This window comes from Pan paniscus, chromosome 19 (genome assembly GCF_029289425.2).
Source record: "Pan paniscus chromosome 19, NHGRI_mPanPan1-v2.0_pri, whole genome shotgun sequence".
Taxonomy (NCBI): domain Eukaryota; kingdom Metazoa; phylum Chordata; class Mammalia; order Primates; family Hominidae; genus Pan; species Pan paniscus.
Window position 1 is genome coordinate 23,212,612 of NC_073268.2, and position 15,896 is coordinate 23,228,507.

At 53.5% G+C, this 15,896-nt stretch overlaps 1 protein-coding gene across 7 annotated transcripts in view; it reads left to right on the top strand.

Annotated features, from left to right (window-relative positions):
• Positions 1-14,676, top strand: part of JUP (junction plakoglobin) — a 32,196-nt gene extending 17,520 nt beyond the window's left edge. For 6 of the 7 annotated variants that reach the window (XM_034941881.3, XM_034941883.3, XM_034941880.3 and 3 more), the window contains exons 4-15: positions 77-315; positions 1,693-1,894; positions 4,209-4,353; positions 4,460-4,563; positions 5,953-6,291; positions 10,413-10,568; positions 10,765-10,884; positions 11,500-11,650; positions 11,748-11,869; positions 13,070-13,109; positions 13,390-13,555; positions 13,853-14,676. In XM_034941881.3, the coding sequence (XP_034797772.3) occupies positions 77-315; positions 1,693-1,894; positions 4,209-4,353; positions 4,460-4,563; positions 5,953-6,291; positions 10,413-10,568; positions 10,765-10,884; positions 11,500-11,650; positions 11,748-11,869; positions 13,070-13,109; positions 13,390-13,541 (1,770 nt within the window). In that variant the 3' untranslated portion in view covers positions 13,542-13,555; positions 13,853-14,676. Of the gene's footprint in view, positions 1-76; positions 316-1,692; positions 1,895-4,208; positions 4,354-4,459; positions 4,564-5,952; positions 6,292-10,412; positions 10,569-10,764; positions 10,885-11,499; positions 11,651-11,747; positions 11,870-13,069; positions 13,110-13,389 lie in introns of all 7 variants that reach the window. The other variant, XM_034941882.3, reaches the window with a different exon arrangement.
• Positions 14,677-15,896: the final 1,220 nt, after the last annotated feature.

Here is a 15,896-nt window from a genome sequence, read left to right on the forward strand (position 1 = left end):
CCCTCCTCAGCTCTGTGGAAGGGTATCCCGGCCTCTCCTTAGTGCTCACGTCCCCGCCCCTGCCTTTGCCCTCCAGGTGGTGGTGACCAAGGCGGCCATGATTGTGAACCAGCTGTCGAAGAAGGAGGCGTCGCGGCGGGCCCTGATGGGCTCGCCCCAGCTGGTGGCCGCTGTCGTGCGTACCATGCAGAATACCAGCGACCTGGACACAGCCCGCTGCACCACCAGCATCCTGCACAACCTCTCCCACCACCGGGAGGGGCTGCTCGCCATCTTCAAGTCAGGTGGCATCCCTGCTCTGGTCCGCATGCTCAGGTACCCAACCCTGCTCACTGCATGAGCCCAGGACCCCCTCTCACTTGGGCCTCTCCCCTCCCTTCCCTGAGCTTCCATAAATATCCAGTGAGCACCTACTATGTGCCAGGCAGAAGCACATCCCATCCGGGTGCTCGGTGGCTCACAGCCCAGCAGGGAACACAGGCATGTAAACAGCAGGTTAATGATCAGGATACGACACAGGCTATGGCAGAAGAGCATTGAGATTGCTCAAAGGTGGAATCGCTTAATGGCAGGGGACTGACAGATGAGTGGAGTTTGGCTAGTGTAGAGGAAGGGAAGAGTGTCCCAGGCAGAGGGAACAGCAAATGCAAAGTCCCTTGCAAACTTTCTGTTTCCTGGCCCCCTACAAAATGTGGATTGGCCTGATTTCTTTTTTTTTTTTTTGAGATGAGGCCTTGCTCTGTCACCCAAGCTGGAGTGCAGTGGCGTGATCTCAGCTCACTGCAGCCTCCACCTCCTGGGTTCGAATGATTCTCCTGCCTCAGTCTCCTGAGTAGCTGGGATTACAAGCATCTGCCACCATACCTAGCTATTTTTTTTTTTTTGTTTTGAGATGGAGTTTTCCTCCTGTTGCCCAGGCTGGAGTGCAATGGCACAGTCTCTGCCTCCCGGGTTCAAGAGATTCTCCTGCCTCAGCCTCCCAAGTAGCAGGGATTACAGGCACCCACGACCATGCCTGGCTAATTTTTGTATTTTTAGTAAAAATGGGGTTTCACCATGTTGGCCAGGCTAGTCTTGAACTCCTGACCTCAGGTGATCTGCCCCCCTTGGCCTCCCAAAGTGCTGGGATTATAGGCGTCTGCCACCATGCCCAGCTCAATTTTGTATTTTTAGTGGAGACGGGGTTTCACCACGTTGGCCAGGCTGGTTTCGAACTCCTAACCTCAGGGTGATTCACCTGCCTCAGCCTCCCCAAGTGCTGAGTTTACAGACGTGAGCCACTGCTCCTGGCCTTATTTCTCATCCCCATGCCAGGCTGGAAGCTCCCTGAAGGGGAGACACTGATTTCACTCCCCTCTGAACTCCTTGCAAGGCCTCTCTAATATGTGGCCTTCCACATGGTGGTTACCTAGTAGGGATCAGTGTCTAGGGGACCTACTGTGTGCTCAGCACAGGGCTGGGGGCTCAGAAGCAGGAGGAGTCATTGTCCCAGTTGGGAGAAGAGAGGTGCTGTTTGCTTCATGCTTAAGAGCAGGGCAGGCTCAAGGAGTGATGAGATTTTAGCAAAGGGATATTTCCAGAGGGGCGTCAGTAGGGGGGAGGCTTCCTGGGGGAGGTGGGAACCCATGCCAGGCTCACATGTATGCCAGGCCTCTGGGACCTCAGCGTACTAACCCCTGCCCACCCCCCCAGCTCCCCTGTGGAGTCGGTCCTGTTCTATGCCATCACCACGCTGCACAACCTGCTCCTGTACCAGGAGGGCGCCAAGATGGCCGTGCGCCTGGCCGACGGGCTGCAAAAGATGGTGCCCCTGCTCAACAAGAACAACCCCAAGTTCCTGGCCATCACCACCGACTGCCTGCAGCTCCTGGCCTACGGCAACCAGGAGAGCAAGGTGGGCCCTCCCCAACCCTCCCGAGGCCTGAAGCCCACCCTTGCGCCACCTTCTATCCTGCACAGCCTTGGGCCGCTGCCCCCTTACTCCTTTTAGATGAGATATAGGTGCAGATATACATGCTTCATCATGTGACTGAATTGCCCAGAATTATTATTTTGAGGATAAGGAAAAAAAAAAATCACTCATCCTCATATAGCCACTATTGTCATTTCAATGTGCTTCCTTAAGAGCTGTTCTGTGGGCAGATTACAGATGTGTACACATCCTTGTCATCATAACAATCTGCAATATTGCATCTGTTTTCTGCCTGATTTTTTTTTTTTTTTTTTTGAGACAGGGTCTCACTCTGTCACACAGGCTAGAGTGCAGTGGTGTAATCAGGGCTCACTGCAGCCTTGACTTCCTGGGCTCAGATGATCCTCCTACCTCAGCCTCCAGAGTAGCTGGGACTTCAGGCGTGTGCCACCACGCCCGACTAATTTTTTTTTTCCTTTTCTTTTCTTTCTTTTTTTTTTTTTTTTTTTGAGATGGAGTCTCACTTTGTCGCCCAGGCAGGAGCGCAATGGCATGATCTCAGCTCACTGCAACCTTCGCCTCCCGGGTTCAAGCGATTCTCCTGCTTCAGCCTCCCAAGTAGCTAGGATTACAGGTGCCCGCCACCACGCCCAGCTAATTTTTATATTTTTAGTAGAGACAAGGTTTCACCACATTGGCCAGGCTGGTCTCGAACTCCTGACCTTAGGTGATCCATCTGCCTCGGCCTCATAAAATGCTGGGATTACAGGCATGAGACACCGTGCCCCACCCCCAACTAATTTTTTATAGAGATGGGGTTTCTCCATGTTGCCCAGGCTGGTCTCAAACTCCTGGGCTCAAGTGATCTGCCTGCCTTGGCCTCCCAAAGTGTCAGGATTACAGGTGTGAGCCACTGTGCCTGGCCTGTATGATGTTTAAAAAAAATTTTTTTTTGCTATATTGTCCTCAAAACCACCCTCTAATAATGACAGATTGCCTTTCCTTTCCCCTTTCCCCCTCCCCTTTCCTTTTTCCTTTTCCTTTTCCTTTTCCTTTCCCTCTCTTCCTCTCTTTCTTCCTTCCTTCCCATTCCTTCCTTTTCTTTCTTTTTTGAGACAGGGTCTTACTGTGTTACCCAGGCTAGAGTGCAGTGGCATGATCCTAGCTCACTGCATCCTCAAACTCCTGAGCTCAAGCATTCCTCCCATCTTAGTCTTCCTGATAGCTAGGACTATGGGAACATACTACTGAGCTAGTTAGCACCCGGGCTAAGTTTTAAATTTTTTGTGGGGATGGTGTCTTGCTCTGTTGCCCAGGCTACCCTCAAGGAATCCTCCTGCCTCAGCCTCCGAAATGCTGGGATTAAAGTCATGGGCCACCATACCCAGCCTACAGATAGCATTTCATTAAGTGGAGACCTCAGGCTTTATTCTGAGGGAGGGTATTTAGATTGCTCCTATTCCACCTTTATAAACAATGCTGTAATGAATGTCTAGCCTTTGTCAAAGAGCGGAAAAAATTCTCATCAATTTTTAACACTTCTAGGCTTTTCCCCAAATGGCCAGATTGATTTCCAGAAGGATTGGACTAATTTCCAGTGCCATAACTGGTAATGGGTGTGCATATAGTTTTGTCATGTCCTTGTCAGCACTGGGTATTATCCTTTTTTCAAAATTTTGGCTTACATAACAGTCATGGAACTATTGGGGTGGGCTGGGTGTGGTGGTTCACGCCTGTAATCCCAGCACCTTGGGAGGCAGAGGCGGGTGAATTGCCTGAGGTCAGGAGTTTGAAACCAGCCTGGCCAACATAGTGAAACCCTGTCTCTACCAAAAACTACAGAAATTAGCCGGGCGTGATGGCACACGCCTGTAATCCCAGCTACTTGGGAGGCTGAGGCATGAGAATTGCTTGAACCCGGGAGGCGGAGGTTGTAGTGACCTGAGATCGTGCCACTGCACTCCAGCCTGGGTGACAGAGCGAGACTCTATCTCAAAAAAAAAAACAAAAAAACTTATTAGGGTGTTTGGCTGGGTGTGGTGGCTCACATCTGTAATCCCAGCACTTTGGGAGGCTGAGGTGTGAGGATCACTTGAGGCCAGGAGTTCTAGACCAGCCTGGGCAGCATAGTGAGACCCCCATCTTTATAAAAAGAAAAAAATACATTAAAAGAAAAAAACGAACTATTCGTGCTTTAGCTGAAGCTCAGTAATGACAGTTCTGTCTCCTGCCCCGCGCTTCCTTGTTCCTGTCATATTCCCCGTCCATCTCACACTCATTCCCTCTTTACCCATAGCTGATCATCCTGGCCAATGGTGGGCCCCAGGCCCTCGTGCAGATCATGCGTAACTACAGTTATGAAAAGCTGCTCTGGACCACCAGTCGTGTGCTCAAGGTGCTATCCGTGTGTCCTAGCAATAAGCCTGCCATTGTGGAGGCTGGTGAGTATGATGGCCTTGAGGGCGGCTGGGGTGGGAGCTCTGCCCAGCTGCCAGGCTCAGTCAGCCATGCTCCCCGTGGCTGATGGCACCCCTATCCCTGCCCCAGGTGGGATGCAGGCCCTGGGCAAGCACCTGACCAGCAACAGCCCCCGCCTGGTGCAGAACTGCCTGTGGACCCTGCGCAACCTCTCAGATGTGGCCACCAAGCAGGTGAGGGAGGTATCTGGGCCTGGGGTTGACCTCTTCACTGCCCCATCCAGCCTCCTGTCTGGGCATCTGACCTGAGGTACCGTGGGAGGACTGGGGGCTCTAAATCTCTCTTCCTTGTGACTGAGGCTGGAAATGCCTTGAAGACCCTCATCTCTTTTTTTTTTTTTTTTTTTTTTCTGACGGAGTCTCGCTCTGTCACCTAGGCTGGAGTGCAGTGGTGCAATCTCGGTTCACTGCAAGCTCCGCCTCCTGGGCTCAAGTGATTCTCCTGCCTCAGCCTCCCGAGTAGTTGGGACTACAGGCACCTGCCATCATGTCTGGCTAATTTTTGTATTTTTATTAGAGACAGGGTTTCACCATGTTGGGCAGGCTGGTCTAGAACTCCTGACCTCAGGTGATCCACCCGCCTTGGCCTCCCAAAGTGCTGGGATTACAGGCGTGAGCCACCACATCCAGCAAAAGAACAGTTTTGACCTGGGCCCTGGGCTGGAGCAATAGTGTACCAAGAGACAGGCCCCCATGACTAAAAATACAATTTAAGGAAAAATGCAGCTCCAGGGCAAGTGCCCTGTGCCTCCTTCCAACAACCATTCCCCAGGCCTCCCCTAGCAATATGCTGTTTATCAAGTGCCCACCCTGTGCTGGCCCTCTGCGTGGCATTTGTGGACAGTAGCTCATTCAACCTGGGGTTAGAGTGTGGGACCCTGTGGGTTAGATGAAGACACTGAGGCTCGGGGAGCTAATGGCCATGGTCACAGGTAGTAAATGGCAGAACTGGGATTTGAACCCAGGACTGTCCGTCCCCAAAGCTGGGGTTTTTCTGTTCCACCACAAGGCCCACGTGTCTCCCTGGGAGAAGTGAGATAGACGTCTGAGGTAGTGATTTTACTGGAAATCGATTTGGCTCAGGGCCCCAGGGTGGTGGGGCAGCAGTGAAGGCCCAGAAAGGTGACAAGCGAGTAGACATGGCTCAGCTGGGCCACTGAATCATGCGGCCCCCTCAACAATTGCCTCCTGGTCTCGAGGCCTCCCTTGGCCACCGTACTTTGGCCTGAGGAGGGTTCTGCCTGGGTCTGAGGGCCCCAGGGAAAGGCTGATGAGTTGGAGGGAAGAGATGTGGGGCTTAGAGCCAAGCCTGGGTTCAGATCCAGCCACTAGCTGTGTGTCTGTGGGCAAGTTCCCCAACCTCTCTGAGCCTCATTGCCTCACTTGCACCACAGGATAGTAACGCCCTCTCACAGGGTGTGGCGGGTCATAGGGATGAAAGTTCCCGGGCACACACAGGCAGGGCTGACCCCTTTAGGTCATCCCACTCCCCTCGGACATATTCGAGAAGGCTCCCTGGAGTTGGCTGCTCCCTGACTCCCCCATCCCTTCCTTGCCCTCCAGGAGGGCCTGGAGAGTGTGCTGAAGATTCTGGTGAACCAGCTGAGTGTGGATGACGTCAACGTCCTCACCTGTGCCACGGGCACACTCTCCAACCTGACATGCAACAACAGCAAGAACAAGACGCTGGTGACACAGAACAGCGGTGTGGAGGCTCTCATCCATGCCATCCTGCGTGCTGGTGACAAGGACGACATCACGGAGCCTGCCGTCTGCGCTCTGCGCCACCTCACTAGCCGCCACCCTGAGGCCGAGATGGCCCAGAACTCTGTGCGTCTCAACTATGGCATCCCAGCCATCGTGAAGCTGCTCAACCAGCCCAACCAGTGGCCACTGGTCAAGGTACTGCTGTTAGGCGAGGGGAAGGAGCTCCCTGCAGCAGGCTTAGGTGCTGTATTGGTATAGGCAAAGCCGCTGTAGCAAAGAAGCCCTAAATACAGTGGCTCGAATAAGACAGAAGTTTATTTCTCTCTCGTGTAATAGTTTAGACCTCAGCAATGGCTCTGCTCTAAAATTCCAGAATTGGGATTTCTATCTTGTAGCTCTACCAGCCCCTAGGGCAGAGCTCAGAGTTCAAAATGCACATGAGTACCCTGGGTGGTTTCATTAAATTGCAGGTTCCAGGGCCAGGCACGGTGGCTCATGCCTGTAATCCCAACACTTTGGGAGGCAAAGGTAGGAGGATTGCTTGAGGGCAGGAATTTGAGACCAGCCTGGACAACATAGCAAGACCTGTCTCGACAACAATAACAACAACAGAAATTAGCCAGGTGTGGTGGTGCACGCCTGTAGTCCCAGCTACTGGGGAGGGGAGGCTCAGGTCGGAGGATCGCTTGAGCACAGGAGTTGGAGGTTACAGTGAGCTATGATTGCATCAGTGCACTCCAGCCTGGGTGACAGAGCAAGAACCCGTGTCTTAAAAGAAAAGAAAAACAGGAGGCTGGGTGCAGTGGCTCACATCTGTAGTTCCAGCACTTTGGGAGGTGCAGGCAGAGGCGGAAGCGGAAGGATCACTTGAGGCCAGGAGTTTGAGACCATCGTGGGTAACATAGTGAGACACCCATCTCTTACAAAACATTTGGAAAAAAAAAAAAAAAGCCCAAACAAATAAACAATCTAAAACACACACACACACACACACACACACACACACACACACTCTCTCTCTCTCTCTCTCTCTCTCTCTCTCTCTCTCTCTCTCTGTCTCTCTGCAGGCCTGCTGCAGAGGGCTTGCCATTCTGTATGTCTTTTTTTTTGTTGTTTTGAGACAATGTCTATTGCCCAGGCTGGAGTGCAGTGGTACATTCTTGGCTCACTGCAACCTCTGCTTCCCGGGTTCAAGTGATTCTCCTGCCTTGGCCTCCTGGGTAGTTGGGATTACAGGTGCATGCCACCATGTCTGGATAATTTTTGTATTTTTAGTAGAGATGGGATTTTGCCATGTTGCTCAGACTGATCTTGAACTCCTGAACTCAAGTGATCCACCAGCCTCAGCCTCCCAAAGTACGGGGATTACAGGTGTGAGACACCAGGCCCGGCCAATTCTGTATTTCTTCTTCTTCTTTTTTTTTTTTTTTTGAGACGGAGTTTTGCTCTTATTGCCCAGGCTGGAGTGCAATGGTGCGATCTCGGCTTACCGCAACCTCCGCCTCCCGGGTTCAAGCGATTCTCCTGCATTTTTTAGTAGAGACGGGATTTCTCTATGTTGGTTAGGCTGGTCTTGAACTCCTGACTTCTGGTGATCCACCCACCTTGGCCTTCCAAAGTGCTAGGATTACAGGCGTGAGCCACTGCACCCGGCCCAATTCTGTATTTTTAACAAGCTCTCAGGTGCTGCTCCATGGAGCACATTTCTTATGCCACTGGGTGTAGACGAGAGGGTTGTCCTCACACGAATGAGTGGACTGTATCATCCCCACGGATGTGTTCTAGCCCTGAGAACTGGGGATGGCTAGCGGCCACCAGAAAGTGGCACACATCACTCCTGCTCACACCCCAGAACTTGGTCATTCAGCCACATCAAGGTGCAAGGAGGTTAGGAAGTGTGATCACCAGCCAGATGGCCGTGTGTCCTGCTGAAAATCAGGAGAGCCACTACAGAGACACAGGGCACAGAGGATTCTGGGGACGCTTAGCGTCTCCCATAGGGAGTTGGGTGTGTGAAGGAGTGGGGTCTTCTTCTTGAGGCTACCTGGGTGGAAGAGAGCTAGCTGTGTGTCACTTCCCTGTCAGGTGGGGGAAGTGAGAGTGGGTCAGGGGGTGGGCAGACCCAAGGGACAGAGTTATGGGGGAAAGCGTTTGTGTGTGTGTATATCTATATGTAGAGACAAGGAAGGCAGCCAAAGGCAAGGTGGCATCTGGTGCCAGAGAGTGAGGAAGCTACCATAGATGAGGGTCTTGTCAACGGGCACAGGAGCCATCTGGCAGAGGCATCCGCCAGCTACATTTAAGACAATTTAATAGTACAGACAAGCCAGGCGCAGTGGCTCACGCCTGTAATCCCAGCACTTTGGGAGGACGGGGCGGGAGGATTACCTGAAGTTAGGAGTTCGAGACCAGCCTGGCCAACATGGTAAGTCCCCGCCTCCACAAAAAATACAAAAATTAGCTGGCCATGGTGGCATGTGCCTGTAATCTCGCTACTCGGAAGGCTGAGGCAGAAGAATTACTTGAACCCGGAAGGCAGAGGTTGCAGTGAGCTGAGATCGCTCATTGCACTCCAGCCTGGGTGACAGAGAGAGACTCCGTCTTGGAAAACAAAAACAAAAAACATGGCCAGGCGTGGTGGCTCACGCCTGTAATCCTAGCACTTTGGGAGGCCGAGGCGTGTGGATCACGAGGTCAGGAGATCGAGACCATCCTGGCTAACACGGTGAAACCCCATCTCTACTAAAAAAATACAAAGAAATTAGCCGGGCGTGGTGGTGGGCGCCTGTGGTCCCAGCTACTCAGGAGGCTGAGGCAGGAGAATGGTGTGAACCCGGGAGGCGGAGCTTGCAGTGAGCCAAGATCACACCACTGCACTCCAGCCTGGGCGACAGAGCGAGACTCCGTCTCAAAAAAAAAAACAAACAAAACAAACAAACAAACAAAAAACCCAGTGCAGATAAGAATGACTCTAAGTGATTCTACACATTGAATTATTATTTATTATTATTATTATTATTATTTTTGAGACGGATTCTTGCTCTGTTGCCCAGGCTGGAGTGCAGTGGCATGATCTCAGCTCACTGCAACCTCCACCTCCCAGGTTCAAGCAATTCCCGGCTAATTTCTGTATTTTTAGTAGAGACGTGGTTTCACCATGTTGGCCAGGCTGGTCTCGAACTCCTGACCTAAAGTGATCTGCCTGCCTTGGCCTCCCAAAGTGCTAGGATTACAGGCGTGAGCCACTGCGCCCGGCCTATACATTGAATTAAAAAAAGAAAATTCATGTTTAGAAAAAAAAATGTCATTGTGACCCCTCCTTGATGCTTGGTCCCTGCTGCAAACCTGAGGTGGGACTTTGCATCCTAACCCAGCAGCTAAGTGGCAAGTGACTTTGGCAAGTCATTTGCCCTGTGCTCACGTCCCCATCTCACATGATTTTCATCCCTGTCCTCCTGGCGTCTTGTTTTGAGGATGAAATAGATGACACCTTGAGAGGCTCTGGGAGGCCAGAGTGGCTCCTCTGAGTCAAGGACCCTGGGGAGGAGATCTCAGGACACCTCTTTCCAGAGCTGCCGTGCTGGGGATTAATGACAATGTGAGCACCACCCAAGCAGGAGGCTTCGGGGGCACCTAGAGCACAGACTTCCTGAGAATCAGGCTTGGAGGACTATCAGAAAAGCAAGCAAGGTCATGGTGTCTGTAGGGGGTGGTTAAGAAAGAGGGGACAGGGTGAGGGGCCAGGCATGGGGCTGGCAGGATGTTCTGGAATGGGGTGTCATTTTAGCAAGGGCTATTAGAATTAGCCATGAGCAGCCGGACGTGGTAGCCCACACCTGTAATCCCAGCACTTTAGAAGGCAGAGGCCGGCGGATCACCTGAGGTCAGGAGTTCGAGGCCAGCCTGCCCAACATGGCGAAACCCCGTCTCTACTAAAAATACAAAAAATTAGCTGGGCATGGTGGCAGGCACCTGTAATCGCAGCTACTCAGGAGGCTGAGGCAGGAGAATCACTTGAACCCAGGAGGTGGAGGTTGCAGTGAGGTGAGATTGCACCACTGCACTCCAGCCTGGGTGACAAGAGCGAAACTGTCTCAAAAAAAAAAAAAAAAAAGAATTAGCCATGAGCACTTCCAGATCCTGTGGATTAAGTGACATGGCTGGGATGGTCTCCTTCTCTGGATATTTTCCAGTATGTCTGTGTCTGGCCTCGGGGACAGAAGAGGTGAAGGAGGGAGGGGATACTTGAAGCTGGGAAGCTGGGATCCTTCAGATGTCCAAGAAGTGCCCCTGATCACTGCCCCTTTTTTTGCCAGGCAACCATTGGCTTGATCAGGAATCTGGCCCTGTGCCCAGCCAACCATGCCCCGCTGCAGGAGGCAGCGGTCATCCCCCGCCTCGTCCAACTGCTGGTGAAGGCCCACCAGGATGCCCAGCGCCACGTAGCTGCAGGCACACAGCAGCCCTACACGGTATGTGAGCTGGTGGTGCCTCTGATAGCCTTCCTGGGGGGTCAGGGTGTCCTCTGTGGGTGTGTGTGTGAATGGGGAGGTCAGTTGCAACTGATGCCAATTCCAAGAACCTGTGAAGTTCATTCGGCTGTCATGGGGAGGAGTTGTGGCCATGTCCAAGGCACCTGTCCCATGCCCCCTGCCTCCTCTCACACAGGATGGTGTGAGGATGGAGGAGATTGTGGAGGGCTGCACTGGAGCACTGCACATCCTCGCCCGGGACCCCATGAACCGCATGGAGATCTTCCGGCTCAACACCATTCCCCTGTTTGTGCAGGTGAGTCTGGGGCAGGTGGGCAGGAGAGGTCCCCCCACCACTGCTTAAAGGCCAAGGTTAGGAGTCCCAGATTTGGGAGGCCTGGACCAGGTATCAGGAGGTCTTTGGAGGAGTTTGGAGGAAAGTTGCCACTCCAGATTGACTACTTAGCAACCCCCTGCATGGGCATGGCTTTCTAAGCTTCAAAGCAAGGAAAGAGATCACAAATGGAAAAAAAAAACAAAAAACAGAAAAACTTGAGATTCAACCATATAAACATGAAAACCATCTGTATTTCAGAAAGAACCTTAAAAAAGCATTTTTAAAAAATCAGCAAACTGGGAGAATATGTGCAAGTACCATAACAGACAAGAAGAGTCTAACATCTTTCACATCAGTGAGCTCATTAACACTAGATTCCAATGGTTAGATGAGGCAGAGTCACAGGTAATTTCAAGGTAGCTCATGAACAATGCTCAGCCCAGTTTAAAGCAGTAACACTTACTCCCCAGTGACGGCCCATTTTCCACTATGGAATTGCTACAGGGTGGAGGTGGGCAGTGCTGTGGGGTGTGTTGTCCGGCCTGCCTCACCCCTTTCCAACTCTCCCCTGCTTCCCACGTCCCCTCTCCCCAGCTCCTGTACTCGTCGGTGGAGAACATCCAGCGCGTGGCTGCCGGGGTGCTGTGTGAGCTGGCCCAGGACAAGGAGGCGGCCGATGCCATTGATGCAGAGGGGGCCTCGGCCCCACTCATGGAGTTGCTGCACTCCCGCAACGAGGGCACTGGTGAGCTGGGGGAGGGCAGGAGGCCGGGTCCCACTCCCCCAGCCATGATGGAGGCTGGCCGACGTTTAACCTGGCTTTTCCTTTCCTCTCTGCTCAGCCACCTACGCTGCTGCCGTCCTGTTCCGCATCTCCGAGGACAAGAATCCAGACTACCGGAAGCGCGTGTCCGTGGAGCTCACCAACTCCCTCTTCAAGCATGACCCAGCTGCCTGGGAGGCTGTGAGTATCCTAGGTTGGACCACAGTAGTTGGTTGTGCAAGTTGTGCACTGCCCATGGGCAACACTTTTGGGGGTCTCCTACTACTGTCAACTTCATAGATTTTTATTTTGTAACTGGATCATTTATAACAATTCCCAGCAGATGGAAGTAGTGGGTTGAATCATATATCCACAAAATGCCAATTTTTATTTTGCCCAAATGAGTATACAGTGTTTGAGGTGGGGGTGCCTTTTTGTAATTTGCGTGGAGGTGCTGGATAGGCTATGGGCGGTCTTTTCCAGGGTGGGGCAGTGCCCTGTACCCATTCTTGAGTCCTCTGCCTCCTCCCCTGAGCTGCTCTAGTCCGGCAGGAGTCCCTGCTTCATGAATGGGGAACCCTCCTCCCTGGGGAGTACCGAGGACATGAGTACATCAGGGCACTGGGTGACCCCATTTCATCATCCTCTATTCCTCCAAGGCCTCTTTGCTTTTCTCCAGCCCCCTCTTTTATTTATTTATTTATTTATATTTTTTTTGAGATGGAGTCTTGCTCTGTCGCCAGGCTGGAGTGCAGTGGTGTGATCTTGGCTCACTGCAACCTCCGCCTCCCGGTTTCAAGCAATTCTCCTGCCTCAGCCTTCTGAGTAACTGGGACTACAGGTGCACACTACCACACCCAGCTAATTTTTGTATTTTTAGTAGAGACGCGGTTTTGCCATGTTGGCCAGGATGATCTCGATTGTCTCCTGACCTTGTGATCCGCCCGCCTTGGCCTCCCAAAGTTCTGGGACTACAGGCGTGAGCCACTGCGCCCAGCCTATTTTTTATTTTTTTCGAGACAGAGTCTCACTCGTGTCGCCCAGGCTGGAGTGCAATGGTGTAATCTCGGCTCACTGCATCCTCTGCCTCCCCATTCAAGCAATTCTCCTGCTTCAGCCTCCCGAGTAGCTGGGATTACAGGCCTGCACCACCACGCCCAGCTAATTTTTTTTGTATTTTTAGTAGAGACAGGGTTTCACCATGTTGGCCAGGCTGGTCTGGAACTCCTGACCTCAAGTGATCCGCCTGCTGTCTCCCAGAGTGCTGGGATTACAGGTGTGAGCCACGGCACCCAGCCTGGCCCCCTCTTTTAGAAGCATCTCTCCCTGCCCCCCAGCTGAGATCCAGCTCAGAGCCTGCATTTTCAAACCTCCCCTCCATGTTTCTCTCTCCTTTTTCAGGCCCAGAGCATGATTCCCATCAATGAGCCCTATGGAGATGGTAAGTGTGTGCCGGGCTCTTCAGGACCCTGGAGATCCTGGGCAGCTGTGTGGGTGTGTGTGAGGGGACAATATTATGTCTCCGGGGCCAGAGGACCAGTGGCAACTGCTGTGTGGCATCCACATGTACCCCAGTCTAGATGCCCTGGTGTGGGGTCTGGGGAGGGGGTCAGGCCCACCAGGGGTGGGCATGGGTAGAGGAGGCAGCTGAAGGCTGTGCAGACTGCTCCCTGCAGGGTAGCTTGCAGACCCTAGGACCGAGCCCCACTTTTTGTCCCCAGACATGGATGCCACCTACCGCCCCATGTACTCCAGCGATGTGCCCCTTGACCCGCTGGAGATGCACATGGACATGGATGGAGACTACCCCATCGACACCTACAGCGACGGCCTCAGGCCCCCGTACCCCACTGCAGACCACATGCTGGCCTAGGCGGCCTGGCCCCAGTACGGCCCCCTCTTTGCAGGCTTTTCCTCCTCTCTAGAACCTCCTTCTGTTGGAGGCCCTCCCATCTCCCCGCTGAAACCTGCGCTCCTTTTTTGGGGGGATCCTTTGCTGCTGAGCTTCCCCAAGCACGGTGTGCCCTGGCCTGCCTTCTTCTTGTGTCTTTGGTGGGGATGGGGAGGCCTATTCCTGCTGGCCCCTTCTGCGGGTGGCGGGCAGGTGACACGGAGTGGCTTGAGCTTCTGGGGATGCAGGTCCACTGAGCCCCTGACCCCTGTCTGTCCCCGCTCCCCTAACAGGTGCGGTTCCTCATCTGAGAGGCTCTCCGTGCAGGCGATGGGGCAAGACAGAAAAGTGCCTGAGCTGGGGAAGCCGGGGTGTAACTTCCTGCTGCACCCTGCGCCTCCAGAGGTCCTCCGTAGGGTCTTTCTTGGGATAGTGTTCTGCTCCTGCTTTTCTGTCCTGGGCATGGGTCCAGGGCCTGACACCCCCTCCCCGCCCCTGTGGCCCTGGCCACTAAAGCTTCAGACTCAAGTACCCATTCTGTTTTCCCCCAGCAACGCCCCTCCAAACCTCCAGCCTCCCTGTCTCCAGCTGCCTGGGCCCGGAAGGGCTTTGGTTCCTTCTCTGGGTCTGATTTTCTCACTGAACTCCACCGACCAACTGCCCTAAGCCCCCAGGGCCTCCAGGGCCCAGGTTCAAGACCCAAACCCCCAAAATCCAAAGCTTCTCTTGAAAAGTTCAGGGACCGTCCAGGGGAGATGGGGAGGACATATGGAGTGAGTCACCTGCTCCAGAAGACGCCAGCTTCTCTCTCCAGGGTGCTTAGTTGGCTTTGCCCACCCCTCACTCCCCAGGGAGCTCTGGGGACAGCTTCCTCACACCCCTGTCCCACCCACACAGCTGCCCTAGCTGACCCCGAGAAGTGCTCTTGGCTGACCCCTCTGGTGTGTGGTGAGGGGCTTTCTCTTCCCCTTCCTGTTTCAGACCCCCCCATTTCCCGCACATGGTGTTGGGGGCTGGGGGAGGTCCAAGCAGAGTGTTTTATTATTATCGCTTTATGTTTTTGGTTATTGGTTTTTTTGTATAGACCAAAGCAAAGAAAATAAAAATAACACAGATGCGTTGGAGGCTGTTTAGGGGAGTGGGGTGGGAAAGTTGAGGGGCTTCCCTAGCGGCCTGGCGCCCTCTTTGCTGGGTCCTGCGGGTCCTCAGGGCTGCCTTGCATGTGGGAAGGACTAGAAGAGGCAAGCTGGGGAGCCAGGAGTGTTGGGGGAGCCGGAGTGGATTTAACCCAATATGCGCTTGTAGGGCGAGGATGGGGGAGGAGGTGAATGGGGATGAGTCCCTCACTTCGGGAGGCCAGGCCTTGTTTCTCTCTCAAACAGGCAAGCTCCTGGCTGGCTCTCCTCCCGTCCAGCCTTAAAGTGAATATGGCAGATGTCCCCGTGCTTAATGCTCCCCGAGGCTTATGGCTTTGGGTCCAGGCCCCTTGTTGGTCAGCTGTGGGCCCACCCCAGCTCCTGCCCACCTCCCCTCTTCCTTCCCCCCACCACCTACTCCGCCCTTAGCCGTGCCTGTGACAGCCAGCAGCCTCCTCCTGTTCTTTGTCCATGCTGTTCCCACTGTCTGGGTGCCTCCACTGTTCACCTGCCGGGATCGGCTCAGACCTGACTCCAGAAACACCTGCTCCACGACCTCCGCCCCCAGCAGGGATGAGCGGGTGCCCCTCCTGCTGTGCTCCACAATGCCCCGTGCACAACTGTCATTTCACCCATCACGTTGGTCTGTCCTTTAGCTCATGTGACAGTTCCCCCACCCACAACCCCAAATTCTCCTTTCTGAGGAGGTGCTGGTTACAATGCACCCGGCAAACCTGAGAACCTGTGGTGCCTATGTGCCTGCCAGGGCCCAGTGCCTTCTTTCTACTCCACCTGGAGCTCAGGGCAGCGGAGGGAGGCCATGGCTTCATTCACAGAGGATTGGTGGGATGTGGGGCTGGGGCTGGAGACAGGGAGGTGCCTCCAATTAAGGGCTGGCTGTAAGGTCCAGACACTAGGGGATGAGACACAGAGCTGAGCTCTGCCGACTAGAGCCAGGGCAGCAGGGAGGGGACAGAGTTTTCAGAGCTCTGGAAGATCTGAAAATCTTTTAACAACGCCCACCCCCCAGCTTTTTTTTTTTTTTTTTATTTGAGAGGAGTTTCACTCTTGTCTCCCAGGCTGGAGCACAATGGCACGATCGCGGCCCACTACAACCTCCACCTCTTGGGTTCAAGTGATTCTCCTGCCTCAGGCTCCCCAATAGTTGGGACTACAGGCGTGCATCGCCACACCTGGCTAA